Genomic DNA, 17,631 nt, shown 5'->3' with positions numbered 1-17,631 from the left:
TAGTGAATTACTGATACCCCATGTATCTACTTAAACTTTGGCTGATTGTGGGGTGCACAGGTGTCTTTATGACCGATAACGACCTCAAACAGGTGCTACTAATTTAGAATCATGAGCAGAGTGTAGCTGGACTATTTAAAAGCAAAATAACAGGTCTTTGAGGGTCAGAAATCTGGCTGATAAGCAAGTAATCAAATACTTATTTGACACAGTAATTCACAAATAAATTGTTAAATCATACAATGTGATTTCTGGATGTTTCTTTTTAGATTCTGTCTCTCACAGTAGAAATGCACCTATGCTAAAAATTGTTGAAAAATTGTTGAAAATTGCTGAAAAAACTCAGGAAGGCTCATTCATGCATATATATATATATATATATATATATATATATATATATATATATATGTGCATGAATGAGCCTTCCTGAGTGTTATGGCTTAAAAAGTCCTTCATTTGCCTTTAAGTGAACTGTTAGTATTGAAAGTGTTTTTTTTTTTGGTTGTTGTTGATCTGAACATATATTGTACATTTTACTGGAAAGTAAAGCTCATGCCTTAATCTAAACTCATCCCCAGGAGATTAAACAAATACTATAATTCCTAAATATAAGCCAATACATTTGTAAATGAAATAAAACTAGTACAACAAATTCATTGAATCTTTATTTAACTCACCAGTTATTCCATTTGTAAAAATAATTGCTCCAACAAAAACAATTAAAGGCAGCATGTTTTCTGTTGATGCTCCTGCTCAAGGTAGTGTGTGTGTGTGTGTGTGTGTGTAAGAAAGAGAGAGAGTATGAGCATGTATAGTGTTTGTTAGTCAGTTTCTGTTAAAAAAAAACTTTCAGGAAGCATTTTTATATTGGCTAATTCTCAAACGTCACATGTGCCAACACACAATGGCAGGAATTCCAGCATATCAGCTTCACAAACTCCACCCAAAATAAACCTACATTCTTAGCAATGCAGAAATGCATGGAGCATGATATGTAAATTAATAAATCAGCTTTAATTTATCAGCATGTTAAGGATTTCTTAATTACAGGACATTAATTTATAATAATATTTAGCATGTACCATAAGCCAGTACTGTTGCAGGAGTACACTCAGGATTGTAGACACACAGGATTGATATTTAACCTCTTTTAAGTGAATAATTCACATATTATAATCACATGGTATATATTTTATGTGTATTGCTGCTAGAGTAAAAGAAGGCTTAGTGCTGATTAAGGTGACTTGAGATGACTTCCCATGGTGTTCCTGGTGCTGTTGCTGCTCCTGTTGCTGTCACTGCCAGGCCCAGGAGACTGAGATGAATGTGTAGAGGTAACAGAAGGTCCAAGATTTAGCTCAATCACCTTTACCAAGGGTGACTGAACTGCTGGGCCTCTGGGGCTGCTGTGGGCTGATGGTCCTGAGGATCTGGTCAAAAAGCACAGAAAATATGACCAACCAGGACAGGGGTTCTTAAACCTCATATTCAGAGGTCCGATTCTGATTTCTAGGGGTCAAATTCTGGAATGACTGGTGATAGGCAAATCACTTTTTAAAACCTTTTTTCATATTTTATAAGCAATGTACATACCGCTGTTTGACTAGGATTCAGATGCAAAGCAACAAGTCAATCAACATCCAATACATTTCAAGTTAGTGAAAATAAATGACACTGTTTGCCTCTAAATTGTTGCTTGTGAACCAACAAAGCTCCAACTTTCAAAAATAGATTGACTGATTTTCATACCCACACAAACTAAAAACGCAAAGTGCATTTGTTTTGATGACTGAAGGAACTGATTTAAGAAGCTGGCATTAAAGGACAACACAAGACGGCACTGTAATAGCACCATGATTTTGAAGTAAAATCCCTTACAGTAGCTCTGCTACTAGGGTTCTTTTTGGACAAGCGAGAAAAACGATGTGATCGGATGCACCCAATCCTTTAAGCACGAAGAAAACATGAAAAATTTCACCAGCTGATCCAGGAGGAATGGAAGAGTGAAAGTGATTTGTTGAGGCACTCAGAAATGTTGGGATTTTTTTATCTGCATTTAAAAGCAAAATTAAGCATGCAATAGTTGCCACAGGTAAACGACCTCAGAGTCAGTCACAATACCAGCAGCCTAGTCAGCGAAATGGCACTGTCTACTGTACGTTCAATCCGTTGCATAAATCATGGCACAAGAAATGTAAGGCGTTAGACAGAGACACTGACATTTTCTTTGCACATCTGGATTGTTACATCCTCACTGTACAGAAGACATAATGCCCCATGACAGAATATCTCATGCCCATGGAACAGAACATAAAAGTTTTGTTTTAAACTTAAACTAGTTACTTTTGTTAATTTATGTTATTAATTAATGGTGTACACTTTAATACATTGTATTATTGCATTGCTAAATTGAGGAGTTGCCATGTCTGGACGTTGAGAAACCTTGGTCTAGGATGTGCAATTTTGTTGACCACCATAATGGTACATACTTTTCATTATGTACTTACTGTACATGGTGCATCCACCACATGAATTATCTGCTACAGCACATTATCACACTCTAACCGCATGAGTTGAAGCACTGGAACAAAATCAAAGTAAAGATTTCACTGGTGTATATGAAGTGCTGGTTTGTCGCAGTGGTTTTTACCTGAGAGAAACAGAGCTACGTGCCGAGCTCAGCTTTGAGCACCGGCCCGATGGGGTTGAAGAGGGAGAGGGAAGAGCAAGACCGACCTACAACAGAAAAGATACTTCAACACAATTTCCATGCATAGTTCGTTCGTCTGAGCACCATCACAGCTTTTCACCTGCAGGAAGTACATCTCTAATATCGACCGGAGGTCAGGCTGTTGCTCCATGATTTCCAGAAGCAACTTATTGACTGTCTTCTTGCATTCTTTCAGCTCTTTCAGCTTGATGTCACGTTCCTCAAAAGTCTCTTCTGTGGTGTTTTTACCAGAGCGGATCTCCTTTATCAACTTGGTGGACTGTGGTGGAGAAATAAAGGCACGTTTAACACAGTAGTGGGCTGATTAGGAAAACAAAGCTCATTGTTACTTGAGAATCAGTTTTGGAGAAGAAAGAAAAACCAGTGACGTTGTTAATACATACTCTGGGTCTATAATTTGTACAAATGTTTTTTTTTTCTTTAGAATGGTTTCACTTAATGTACTGTATGTAGAAGCAGCATTCCAAGAAAGACAAATCTCAGGTTGCTTCATCAAGATTAATCTATTTATATTCACTTTGGAGATGCAAATTCGAGCCATGAATTGTAGGAATGTGCTATAAGATGTTTGACCTGTTTGTTGGCTCTGTCCAGTTTCTCCTGCTGGGAAATGAGCTCTCTTTTCAAAGAGGCAATACGTGCTTGAAGATCTGCATTTCTGTTTGATTGAGCATCTTCCTCCTGTCTAAGGCTGTTTAATGAGTCATTCATCACCTGTTTAATAAGCGAAAGAAAAAATGTTTTTGCTTTAAAAAAGAACACATCTGATATGATTTCTTAGATTAGTTGATGTTTAAATATTGAGTCTTTTTGACTTCCATAATATTTGAACAATAAAGTGTTGGGGTTTTTTTTTTTACCTCTATCAGATTGAACAAATATTCACTCTCCTTCAACTTTTCACATGTGTACAATAGAAAATATGTCAATGTCCTATAACACTTACATGGAGCGGGGCGGGTACCTATAGACATGAATACTTTCTAAATCATTTAAATTTTAAATATGTAACATCCCAGACGTCAGTTTCTAGTCTTGGGTTATCCATAAAGGTGTGTCATTCTAAATCTGGTCTTTTCTTCTGGTTTGCTAAGCTTGTGTAAAGCCTGTTAGTTGGCATCATGTGAAACGTGCATTCTCATATGCGAAACATTATATGCAAATCAACACTGTGCAGAGCTCAACCTGCAAAGTGAAGCAGCTTCTGGTTTAAAATTGGATAAATCTCTAGACACAGCAATGGTTCACTAATACTAAATCCAAATATCTAGCAACTAGACCAGGAAGGAGCAAACCAAAGATAACCATCTTGATAGCATTACAGTACCTTTCTATCATCAGGTATCAGCAAGTCATCTAACCTGCATTCCTTACAGTCATCCTTACCTTTCCTGGTAAACTTTGGTTTACTAACGTTCCTGAGTAATGACTAATATATAATGAATAATGTGTTTCGTGGGATTAGGGTTAAGTCATTGAAGAGATACATTTAATGTGTATGAACTTTACAAAAACATCATAAATAATGCTCATGTAGAGTACAGGATTATCCATAACAGACCTCTATGTTTTCTTGCAGCTCTTTAATTTGCCGTCTTCTGAACTTGACCATCTCTTCTGCTGCCTTTTCCTGTTCCTCTAACTTCAACTTCTCTTGATACTCAGGAGCTACAAAGAGAAATATTTACTGTTAACAAGTTTAATAGGACAAACTATTCAGTAAAAATAAATTAAGCAAAGCCTTTCTGCATCTGTTTTAGTAAATTCGTAATTTCTGCAATAAATGCATTCAACAAAACCAGTAGGGCATGGACATACTGGACTCTGTGACCTTGCCAAAGGATTTGCGACAGGTGCTGTTATGAATGTTGACCAGGTGCATGGTGTTTTCCAATGCTTTGATTTCCTTCTCAGCTTTGCGGATCTTTATGTCCAAATTATCGCCCTTGCGCTGAAGCTCCTCTTTCTCTTGAGCCGCCTTTGGGGAGGGAAACACCAATTAAATATATGACATATAATTGAATATTATTTATCTATACTTTCCTTTAAAAAAGGTCTAAGCATCTCAACAGGCAGAAACATTCACTAAAACATAGGTGGCATAGTGATGTAGTGATTAGCACTGTCGCCTTGTACCTCCAGGGTACAGGTTTTAAAGATGGATTTTCTACTTGTGCTTGGTGTGTTACCACCGGGTACTCCAGTTTCCTCTCAAAGTCCAAAGACCTGCAGATTAGGTTAATTGGTGTTCCCAAATTGCCTGTAGTGTATGAATGAGTCTGTGAGGGTGTGTATGTGTGTGCCTTGCAATGGATTGGCACCCTGTCCAAGGTGTACCCCGCCTTGTCTCCTGGGAGAGGCTCCAAGCCCCCCTGAGAACAGGATACAGCAGTATAGATAATGAGTGAGTGATAATAAACGTAGTCATGAGTATACAGTACACAATAGAAAGATGCACCCAGTGCACCACAAGACTGTTGACCCGACCTCCAAAATCCCCAGATGCCAGTCTGATCAAGCACCCATGGGATGTGCCGAACAATCAGTCTGATATACAGAGACCCGGAGAGGCCAGAGTGGCCCCAGTGCCACAAGCAGAACCCACAATCTAGTAGGTTTTTAGGTTATGGTTGAGCGGTGTATATCAGTTATCGTGCCTAGCGCACAAAAGGCCTGAGAACTCAGGACACATGGCGGGGTACACACAGGAGGATTGGGTGCCAAATTTTTTATGGGGGATAAGCACACACTCTCACACACTAACGTGCCTTAAGAATAAACCAGAGTACTTGGAGGAAACCCACAAAGCACTGGGAGAGCATGCAAACTCCAAACACACACACACATATACGTATAAGGAGACAGTGCTAAAGACTAAGCAACTGTGCTGCTAAAAGAATCAAGAATATATGAGCCTGCAAGTTTTATCAAATCTGCTACAAAAATTAATACAATGAAGGTTAAAGGAGAAAAGCAACCTTTAACTCCAGCAGTAAATTTACTGATACATTTATGCAGTTCTTGCTACCTTGATAACGTAATAGACTTGTGAGTTATCTTCCTCGCCCTCTGGGGCAGCCATGGAAATGGTAACGATCTCATACTTGTTTTTCATCTTATCAACTTTGGACAGCCTTTCTTGCAACTGGATCCTGTGAAGAGACATTAAGGAGTGTATAACACAATAAAACATGTCTATCTTTGTAGACTTTAATTCATCTTAATGTACAGTTAGACTTATACATGTGTTATGAAACACACACATATATGTGTGGGTGTGTGAAAGTGCATGGCAGGTTACTGTACCAACATTAGCCTTGCTAACCACATTAGCCCTGTACCTACCTATAGGGCTGATTTTGTCCTTTGCCATATGTCCTACCTAAGTCCTTGCATTTCCTGCTCAGTGATCTTGAGCTGCTTGCTGTGCATTTCCCGATGGACAAATATCTCCTCCTGCCGCTCCTTCATGGCTGTCTGCAGTTGCAGCTTCCTCTTCTCCTGAGACAGGACGCCATCCGCCTTGTCGTAAAGCAGAGTCCTGAGACGCTTCAACTCCAGCTGTAGGATATTGGTTTCCACTATGCTGTCCTAAAAGAGGGGGAGTGTCAAAGCAGTCTGTGGTTTTTGTAGGACAGCATAACTATAATTTGTAGAGTCTCTATCTTTTCAATAATTTCTATTGATGCTGCCAGACCTTTATGTAAGATCTACCAATAATAAACAGCGTCAAACAAAAACACATGCTAGTCGGTCATTCCTGAGTCTGTATACCAGATTTTGACTAATTATGATTGTACTGAATGTGGTTGTTAATAAGAACCTGTTTCTTGAGACAAATTTTCTTTAGGTCTTTCTCCAAGATTTCATCAACGAGGTTCAATTCATCGATCTTAGTGTTCAGGTCTCTTTTTTCTGCCCCTGTCTTCTCGTTCTCTTTCCTCACACAGCGGATGTCGGTCTGAGGACACACAGGCATGAGGAGTATCTTTATATATAACTGCACATTTCTGTAAGTCAGTCTCTCTAGACATTTTGTTAGAAAACTATCCTACCTGAAGCTTCTTGAGCTGTGCTGCAAGCAAAGCAGCTGCCTTCTTCTTTTCCTTCATAGCCTCATTCAGCTCGGCAACCTGCTTCTCCAGGGCCTGTTTCTCCTCCTTGTTCATGCTGCCGCTCAGACGAGCCACCTTTGCCTCCAAAAGCTGAAGCTGGAACTCCTAGTGAAAAAGATAAAGTGTGCACAGAAACATTAGATCAGAGGATCACAAGGAGATCCAGTGCAGGACTGCTTTTTAAATAGGCGTACCACACCAACAACCATTGATAAGGATTGATATTTCTTGTGGTCCGGACGACTTGCCTGGCTGTTGATGTACTCCTGCTGCTTGAGAGCGCTTTGGTCAAGTTTCCTCAGGTGGCTGTCCAGGCTGGACAGAGCTACACGACTGCCAGAGATTTCTGCTAGGACATTCTTCTCTTCAGCTTGCAGTGTCTGGAGCTCCTGCTTTTTCTGGAAGAGGACCTTGTGTTCCCACTGGAGATGGGTGTCAATTTCCTGTATTCAAAGACAAAGTTAAGGAAAATGCAGAATAAGTCAACTTGCCTTGAACAGCAGCCTTGTCCAAAGTTCTCACTTTGAGGTGTTTCTCCTGGTCTTGATGCAGCTGCTCCATCTGAGCAGCTCTCTCCTCCACACTGAGCGTCTCCTCAGTCATGGCTTGCAACTTCTTTTCTAGCGCAACGTTGTACTGCTGAACTTCCTTTAATCTGCAAGTAATACACAGTTAGCTGTAGAGGATAAAGACAAACTTTGGATTGTGTTTATTATAAGGATTATTTACAACTATCTATACCTTTAATTAGCCATCTCATCGTCATATGAGGATAATTTAATTTGTAATCTAAGTATTATTAAATTTGCACATCATATTATAATTTTATATACTGTATGTGCTATGTGCTTTAATTGGAGACCTTTTTCTTACTGCTGTAACCTAGTTATGTACAATATTCTTGCACCTAACACTCATTTCTCTTCCTGTTTTTATCAATAAACTAAAATTTAAAGCAATTTAATGTTTAAGCAAAATTGAAGGTTAATTTACACCAGCTATTTATTAAATCAGTAATTCAACAGCTATTCTGTTCTTGTACAAAACAAACTTTTTTAAAAATATACAGCTTCTTTGTGTCACTAAAGCTTTTTAGAGCAATGAGACAGAATTACTTTGCCGTTTTCTCTTTGATGTCCTTTTTGAGGCTCGCTAAGTGGGACCTCTTAGCCTCTAGGTCTGTAGCAGTACGATCCACCCTGCCCTTTAGGCTCATCAGCTGTAAAAACAGCAAGACGTGAATATCAGAGCCTCATCATTATAAACAGGTTTGCGGTGATGTAGTCAGTGTATAGAAACATGCCTCATCTTGTAAACGAGTGCAGTTGTTCTGCTCCTCCTGAAACTGTTGTCGTAGTCTATTGGCCTGGCGGTCTAACGCAGCAATCTTCTTCTCGCAGTCCTTGTTGTTCTCTATCTCGTTAGCTAGAAAGTTCTGCTTCTCGTTTATGAGTGCTTTGTGTTCATGGATCGCCTGGTTCGTCTCAGCCAGAAGCTAAAAAAAAAATAATAAATTATAAATAATCTTCATGCACGGGTTTACTTCACTCACACTTCTCAGGGTTAGTGTAGCTGAATACCAGAGCACACTGCTGCAGATCCTGGTCTTTCTTCATCATTTGTTCAATGGAGTTCTCCCACTGGCTGATCAGCTCCTGTCTCTCCACGTAGGCCTGCTGCACCATTTCAACTGTCTTCTCGAGAGCCACCTGAGACCCAAAAACAAAACACACATACACACAGAGAGAGAGAGACAAGATAATTGATGTCTTTAGAATGTGGTGGACTTTTTGACCCTAAGAAAAAGATGCTGTGGGGTTAACAGACCTGCGCCATGATGGTCTCAGTAACCTCATTTTCTAAAGCTTTTTTCTTTTGGTTCGCCTCCAAAGACAGCTTCTCCATGCCTAGAGTTAGCTCCTGTGTGGTTTACACAAAAGTGTGTTAGTAAAAAATGGCAAAGGTAAAGTCCAAGTAAACCTTTTAAATAAATATGCATGAATAATGAATAATTTGTAAAAACTATGAATAAAAGAAATTAATGCAACCACAGTGAGGGGCCCAATCCAGTGTTTTATTTAGACCAGGTGAGAGAGTGGTGATTGGTGCAGATTTCAAACAGAGGGAACAGAACTGATGAGAATGTAATGGGAAGGCTTGGTCTTCAGGGCATGCAGTAAGACAGATGGTGGTGGACTTTGCAAAGAGGATGGGAGTGGCAGTGGTGAATACTTTCTTCCAGAAAAGGCAGGAACATTGGGTGACATATAAGAGTGGAGGCAGGCCTCCGAGTGGCGCAGTGGTAAAGTGCTTGCCCTATTATCCGGAGATCGCTGGTTCGATCCCCGGGTGATGCTGTTACCTCTCACAGCCGGAGGTCTAGAGAGAGCTGATTGGCCGAGCTCTCTCAGAGGGGAGGGATGAGAGGTACTTTGTGGTCCCACATTAATTAATCACGGCTCTACAGCCAATCAGGGGCGTCTGTGAGCTCGCGCACGCGAAAGGAGCGGCTAGTGCTGTCCTCCGAGTGTGTTACAGTTCGAAAAGATGCGGTCGGCTGGCGTCACGTGGTTCGGAGGAAACACGTGATAGTAATAGGCCCTCCCGGCTGAATGGTAGTAGTAGCCTTAATATGGGAGCCCCCTAGTGACGGGGAGGAATTGGACACGACTAAATCAGGGAGAAAATCTGGAAAAAAATAGGCAGTAGAGGGAGATGCAGTGTAAGGTGGAAAGGAGGTGAAGAGGCATGTACAGGCAGGTTGGAACAGATGGAGTCAGATGTGTTGCGTAATAAAACAGTATAAGCGAGAATGAAAGGGAAGGTGTACAAGTCAGTGGTGAGACCAGCGATACTCTACAGCTTAGAGACAGTGGCGCTGTAGAAAAAACAGAAGGCAGAGGTAGAAGAGCTGAAGATGTTGAGGTTCTCTTTGTGTGTGACAAGGATGATTAGGATCAAGAATGAGTCTATAAGAGAACCAACCCACGTTAGATGTTTTGGAAATAAAGTCAGAGAGGTCAGATTGAGGTGGTTTGGACGAGAGATTGTGAATATATCGGTAGAAGGATGCTGAGGTTGGAACTGCCAGGCAGGAGATCTAGAGGAAGACCAAAGAGGAGATTTATGGATGCAGTGAGAGAGGACATGAAGTTAGTTGGTGTGAGAGACGATGATACAGAGGATAGGGTTAGATGGAGGCAGATGATTCGCTGTGGCGACCCCTGAAAGGGAACAGCCCAAAGACAAAGAAGAAGGAAAAAGTCAGAAACCGATTGTTTTTGTTTGTTTATATGTTTCTTTTTAGCAGGAAAGGCAAATGATGAAAAAAATGCACAGCTATGAACCAATTGGCAACCTGAACTATCAATGCTTGCTGTTGACATATTTTTTATGAATTGTGTGGTTCATTGGTTTGAGTCAGGTGATCAGAAAGAGATAATCAGAAACAGCAAGGACAAGTTCCTTTTTTATAAAGAAAAAAGAAAGAATGTCCAGTGAAGTATAAAGTGTAAATAGAGACGCATATCTTAGATGTCATCGTACTGTACGTCATGCACACAGTTTAGCAGTGGCCAAGATTAAAGAGATATTAAGAGACTCACTCGGATCCTGCTCTCGTCTTGTTGAGCGTATTTGACGATGGCCATGGTGTCCTCATCTTTGCGAGACAATTTCTCCAGGCAGGCATCCAGAGTCTGCTGGTCCAAGTTCAGCTGAGCCTTAAGCTCCTCTATCTTCTGTGTGACTTTGAAAATGTAGTTCTAAGGAAATGTTTCAGAAGACATGGTTTGCAACTTGAAAAAGTGACAGTGGCCTACTTGTGTACACCATGTAGGGAGACGATTGGGATCTCAAAAGTCCAACAGACAAACCTCTAACCTCATGTGGGTTCTTCTTCTCTCGCAGTGATACCAGCTCATTCTGCACTTGGGAATTCTCCTGATGTAGCCATCCTGTCTCTCTCTCATCCAAGGCCTTGAAGTGGAGCTCAGACTCTGTCTGTTTCTCTACAGCCCTGTACAAAGCCTGCACAAAGACGTCTCACATGTCAATTAATCACAAATTTATGGTACGAAGGAAAACTTTTGAATGGTTGTAAAGTCTTCTTCACCTGTGTGTGATTCAGCTCTTGCTGGACATTTTTCAAATGTTCACTCATAGCACTGATCCTCTCCCTCTGCTGGCTCACATTGTTTTCTGCATTGGCTAGCTCAGACTGTTTTCTCTGGATCTGGCAAGGGAAAAGATTTTTAAAAATTATTATTATTATTATTATTTTTAACCTTTCTACGTGTACTTTTGTTTTGATTGTGATACTCATGAGGATTGTTCCGACTTTAACCAAAACCTTTTTACTGTACCATGCATTTGAAGGTGTTTAAGATGAAACTGTGACCTTATCAGAAAATACTTACAGTATACAAAGTTGGGTAAAAAAATATTTTAAAGCATTTTGATTTTTAGTAGGTTTGACGTCACAAAACATTGACATAGAATTATTTCAACCACTATGAACCTGATCAGGTGGTTACTAAGGGTGTCGGGAAGTACATTAAACAACATGTTCAATGCGTTATTACCTTCATGACTTGCGAGATTCATCCGTCTATATATATACAGTGGAACCTCAGATTGCGAGTAAGGGTAATGTTCCGGAAGACGAGCAAAGATTTTAAGTAAATTTTGACTTGAAAAACGAACAAGTCTTGGTTTACGAGTACTGAGTATCATGTATCACGCATGCGCTTCATGTTTTGATGCCGAGCGTCACAACTGAGCCAATGTTTTTTTCTCTACAAAAATATCATTAAAAAGTTAATTTATTTCAGTATTTTAATTTTAAAAGTGAAACTCATATATTATATAGATTTAATGTGTAGTGGCTTTTGAAGCACTGCCTCCAGCTGCAGGCCACTTCTTGTGAATCTCTCGCAAATTCTTAAAATAGCTTTGTTTCACAATCGTCTCAAGGCTGCGGTTATCCCTGTTGCTTGTGCAAAATTTTATACCACATTTTTTTCCTTTCATTCAACTTTCCATTAATGTGCTTGGATACAGCACTCTATGAACAGCCAGCTTCTTTATCAATTAACTTTTGTGTCATTTAAAGGCTCAGAAAACCTTTTCAGGTGGTTTGAGTTAATTAGCTGATTAGAGCGCGACACCATGAGTCTCCAATATTGAACTTTTTCACAATATTCAAATTTTCTGAGATACTGAATTTTTGTTTTCATTATCTGTAAGCCATAATCATCAGAATGAAAAGAAATAAACACTTAACATACTGTATATCAGTCTGTGGGTAATAAATCTATATAATACATGAGTTTCACTTTTTGAACTGAATAACTGAACTAAATAATAAATTTAATAGTTAATAAACTAACTTTTCGATGATATTCGTATTTATTGAGGTCCACCTGTATAAAGTACACATACCGCTTAAACCTTTCCACATTTTGTCAGGTTACAACCACAAAAGTAAATGTGTTTTATTAGGATTCCATGTGATAGACTAGTATAGAGTAGCACATACTTAGAAGTAGAAGGAAAATAGAATGGAAAAGGCCAGAAAGTTCAATTTTGGTCTCATCTGACCACAGCACCTTCTTGCATGTTTGCACATCGCTCTTGGTGCTTCTCTGATTATTGCTCTTCTTGCCTGGCTTGTTACATTAGATGGACCGATGGCCGTGTCTCGGTAGGTTTGCAGTTGTGCCATGCTCTGTCCATATTTGGATGATGGATTGAACAGCGCTCCTGTTTGTCTTGAGTTTTTTAAAGCCTGGGCTATTTTTTTAAACGTTAACCCTGCTTTAAACGTCTCTCCAACTTTATCCCTGACCTGTCTGGTGTGTTCCTTGGGCTTCATGATGCTGTTTGTTCACTAATGTTCTCTAACAAACCTCAAAAGTCTTCGCAGAACAGCTGTATTTATATTACTCACAGGTGTACACTCTGTTTAATTACTTGACTTCTGAAGGCAGTTCAGTTCCACTGGATTTTAATAAGGGACACCAGCATTAAGGGGGCTGAATACAAATGTACACGACAATCTTCAGATTTTTATTTGTTAATTTTTAAAATATATATTGTTTATTCACGTCTCACTTTGTGTTGGTCTGTCACATAAAATCCCAATAAAATAAATGTACATTTGTCACTGTGTGTGTATACTGTACTGTATATATACTGTATTTAGTTCAGCTTTATGGTCGCTCTCCATGGCATCCCAGTCCCAATGTACACCTCTATTATTAAACACATTATTAGATGTGAACTTTTTGGCAAACTTTCGAAACAATGAAAAATAGGCTAGTGTGCCTCCTATTCATCCTGTATCTGCATTGCATTTTTATTATTATTCGCCTGTTGTATATTTCACACTCGCAGGCACCGTGGCCTGCATATTAAACTTATGACATATGTTAAAGAATTTTAGTGTACTGTAAAAAAGAGAAACTGAGAGTTAACATTTGTGTAAAGAAACATCGCCGGTTCTTTATACCTGCATGCCGGGCCCACAACAATCAGTCATTAATGTACATGAATGTTACCATCTAATGTAATAATTAAGTTATTTTATATTATTATTATTATTATTATATATAATTTGTCTTATATATTATATTTGTCTTTCCTTACCTCATCCTCCAAAGCCTTATTCTCGAGGTTTGACACTGGACTGGCGAACTGTCCATCCCAACCCATCTCAGACAAAACCTTTGACAACATCAGGTTAGGCATTTTTCTTTTCTTTTCTTTTTTTCTTTTCTTTTTCTTTTTTTTTCTTCTTTTTTTTTAGCAGAAAGTTCTGGAAATGTTGATAATCAAATGAATTCAAGCAGCTCTAATGAATTTAGTCTTAGCTTTGTTAAACGTTCGCGCAGTCGAACCCCTTCTAGTGTGTTGTGTCCTGGGTTGCTTAGCAACGAAGTTGCTTTTATTTCTCGCACGTACCGTCTTTGGCCAGTAGATGGCGACACAATGCTGCTCACTGTCAATGAATCCCAGGCTTACAAGTGTACTGGTGAAGTCCAATTCATTTCATTAGAGGTAATACTGGTTTGCAACCACATTCTGGATCCTGTGGTTTCTCTATATTCATGTTTGTTTTTATAAACAAAAACAAAATACACATATACTTATTTTGAACTTTTGCATGTATTGATTTTATATGTATTTATATTATATTCTAATGCAAGACTGCAAATACAAAGCTGTTTGTAAATAAAAAATTAAAAGAAATACATTAAAGTACAGGTATTATTAATACATTAGAGTTTGTAGGCACTTGAACATCACAATCATACGTGTTATAGGAAGCACAGAATTGTCCACGACCGGGGTTCTCAAAATAGTTTTGTTGCACCTGTCAATCAATAAAATAAATTCCAAAAATTCCATCATGGACGTTTTCAAATAATATTTTTTCCTGCATTTTTTAAAATCCTTTCTGACTTAAGTGTTTAGATAGTTAAACATAGAAATAACTTCTTTTTTATGAATAAAAAAAGAAAAAGACAAGGAAAAAAGCAAGGAGCGAGACAAGATCAATGTGACCCGTTAATTAAGCGCCACCTTGTTACTGCCCTCTTTTTACTTTTTTTAAATTATTATAAACTGCGACAGTGCTATTTTTAACCACCAGATAGAGACAGAGAGCAGCATAGCATATGATTATTTTACGTACAGTTAAATCTTGGATTGTGAGTTTAATTCGTTGAGGAAGTGTGCTTGTATATCAAAGCATTCGTATATCAAAGTAAATTTCCCTCATAAGAAGTAATGGAAATCAAATGATTCATTCCACAACCCAAAAATATTTATATATAATAATTAATACTAAATATCAAGTATTTTTTATTAAGCGCCGCGTGTGTGAAGGTCATCCTACACAGTAGCCCCTCCCCTCCTCCCCTTCTCTCTTTTCGCATAAACACACACATACACGCGCCGGCACAGACACTGTGCATGTTTAGGAGAGTTAAGGGAGATGAGGCAGAATTTCGTACCTCAAGTCACCCTCATTTCAACGTTTTATGAGCTGAACGGGCTGGCACGCTGTCATGAATAAGGCGAACACACTTCGTTAGCATTCCACAACGCTTCACATTGGTTTTGACCTTCTAGTGTCATTATGTATGTTTTTTTAAACAAGAAAAAATGATCATGAACATACTCATTTCCAGAATCAAATATTTTGTGTTTTTCATAAGATAAAATGAATTTTATGACCATCCTGGAGGTGAAATGGCTATAACTGCGCGTAAATTGTGTTAAAAATCATTATCATTATCCACAAGGTAAAGTATAAATAGTACGATTCCATCCACCCATCTACGAACCTCCATAATCCTTCTAGGGATTGGTAGGACCTCCAGTCAACATTAAATAGTGTAATTACTTAAAATATAATAGATTGAGAATCTGTAGGAACACTATGAATAGTAATCAAATAGTAACATAAATCTACTGCACCAGACTGCAAGATTATTATAACTGTCCAACTCATCCTAAACCATCTCAATTGGATTTCGATCTGGTGATTATGGTGGTCAAGTCATATGATGCAGCACTCCATTACACCACTTCTTGGACAAATAGTTCTTACATAACCTAGAGTCATGTTTAGGGTCATTGTAAAATGCTGTGGTAGCCATGCTGGTTAAGTGTGCCCAGTTTGACTCATGACAAGGCACATCAGTGAAGTTAAAACCATTCCTGATTACTCTCTCGTAAATCGAATGATAAAATGCTACGAGTGTGCCAAAATAAATGTAGATATAATCTTAAATATAAAACATATTGTGGGTTGTTTAACAATTTAGATTGTCCAAAGTCACTACATTTAACTTTGATGACTGCTTCATATTGCGATATATATGACTATCTAAAATAAATGAACATATAATATATATGAACTTCTCAGCTGCCCAAGCAAAAACATATAAAAATCTCAGCTCTTAGGTTTCAGCTCAACCGGATTTCCTGAGCCTTTTGGGTCACTAAATAGTCTAACTTTAAATTTAGAGGCAAAATGATGGGACTATACTTAGAATAAAACTAGAATCCACACCTTTTTTTACCAATAAGGGTCATGACACAATTCTTAGACTAATGATGCAGATGAAATTCAGATCAACATAACAAACCCACAACTGCCTCTACTGTACTGAGCATGCTGGAGAAAATGTAGTTTATTTAGTTCACTCTCTGGATACAAGATAAATTGATGCAAGAGTGAATGAATGCCCTTTCATTACAGTACATGGGTGAAGTCTGGCTTAAATAAAAACTCCCTTCAAAGTTCACCCTTTAGCCCTGAAGAGATTTAGGAATTTGAGGTTAGAGATTGCAAGAAAATCTTCATCAGTTTTTGAGGCCAATTTCATGACTATCTTAAATAAAATATAGTTTTAAAAAACACTCCACATCATTTATAGGTGAAAAAAGGGCATATATGCAAGAATAAACCGCATGATGCGCTATATCCTTTATGGTAGCGATATCAGTAAATCCCTTTTTTCCCCTTTAACCATGGATGCAGTATATTAAATATGGATTACTAAATAGATAGTTTATATAGTTTATAGCCACTTCAACCAACCGCACTTCTGGACACCTCTGTATTGAGGGTCTGTAAATATTCTCTTATTTAAGGTTTTTGGCACTCTGTAAAGATTTAGTCCCAGCCTCAGCTGGGTGATGATCACTTCCTCCCAGCGTTTCCTATATTTTGCCTATACCTACACATTTCTGTCTTCTGTACATGTCTACCCGTGTCCCCTGTTTTCCAGCATTCTAGCCAGACTTTGTTTGTGCGATCCCTGATGATTTTCTTGACTTTATACCCACTTGATTTCTAGTTGCGCTTTGTTGATTTTTAATGCTTCTTTAGTCAAGTTCATCATTTCCTTCAACTTATACATTTCTGTTCTCATTCTAATATATAGTCTATTCTAGCTACAATTTCTATTGCTGATCGATATCTGGAATTTCGTTCAGGATCAGTAAAGTATCTATCTATCTATCTATCTAAAACTCTATTGATATTCCTAATAGTTGCACAGTATACTGATAGCTTGTCTGTTGTTTTTAACCACTAACTTGTGCTGCCGGACCCATTTATTTTGTTCCAGGGTCTTTAGAGCCATTTGTAAATATGATTAATTTCCTAACACCTATTGCTTTAATATGGTTTAGCACTGTAACCCATGTTAAAAGCACTACAGAACAGTTTTTTCTTCTTAAATAAAACGGCATCATAAACTACCAGTGCTACTGCAGACGTAGGGACTTTTGGGCTGATACAGTATATAGTTCATGTAGGTCCATGTTCTTTGCTTTGATTTTCCCTACCCTTTCAAAGCAACAGCGTGCCCCTTTTTGTCTCCTCAATCTATAGTGTAGTTTAAAGGGTGATCCCTACTCCCTGTGCAGGGAATGCGGTCGGTTAGGGGAACTTCCCCTGGACAATTCCACCAGACGGAACACCTTGCAACATCACCAGCATAGACGTCGCTTCTTCTCGGCATTACCCCAGTAACGCAAGCACCTCGAATACCTGTTGCTGCTACTGTGGAAATTCAACACTACGGAAAGTAAATATTGAATATGTATTGAAACAAAAACTGATATCATTGCAAAAACATATACTATTGAAACTTAATAGATAAAATAGATATCTATTGAGATAATATATAAATATAGATAATAGATAAAAAAATTCAAGATCTAGGAACAAATTATTATTGTGTGGTTTGTTGTTTTAAAAATTAT

The 17,631-nt window shown here is 38.4% G+C and overlaps 1 protein-coding gene across 1 annotated transcript; it reads right to left on the bottom strand.

Annotated features, from left to right (window-relative positions):
* Window positions 1–1,233: 1,233 nt before the first annotated feature.
* ccdc39 (coiled-coil domain containing 39) lies at window positions 1,234–13,596 on the bottom strand. The gene is made up of 20 exons (XM_053507957.1): window positions 13,495–13,596; window positions 10,961–11,080; window positions 10,729–10,875; window positions 10,452–10,610; window positions 8,674–8,766; window positions 8,427–8,555; window positions 8,150–8,341; window positions 7,962–8,065; window positions 7,369–7,501; window positions 7,095–7,289; window positions 6,787–6,951; window positions 6,555–6,692; window positions 6,114–6,322; window positions 5,760–5,883; window positions 4,550–4,709; window positions 4,293–4,399; window positions 3,305–3,445; window positions 2,811–2,990; window positions 2,651–2,736; window positions 1,234–1,430 (listed from the first exon to the last, which is right to left on the bottom strand). The coding sequence occupies exons 1-20, from the start codon at window positions 13,594–13,596 to the stop codon at window positions 1,235–1,237; spliced, it is 2,880 nt and encodes a 959-aa protein (XP_053363932.1). The 3' UTR covers window position 1,234.
* Window positions 13,597–17,631: the final 4,035 nt, after the last annotated feature.

Source organism: Clarias gariepinus, chromosome 1, assembly GCF_024256425.1.
Source record: "Clarias gariepinus isolate MV-2021 ecotype Netherlands chromosome 1, CGAR_prim_01v2, whole genome shotgun sequence".
NCBI classification, from domain to species: domain Eukaryota; kingdom Metazoa; phylum Chordata; class Actinopteri; order Siluriformes; family Clariidae; genus Clarias; species Clarias gariepinus.
This window is presented reverse-complemented; position numbering and strand designations above follow the sequence as displayed.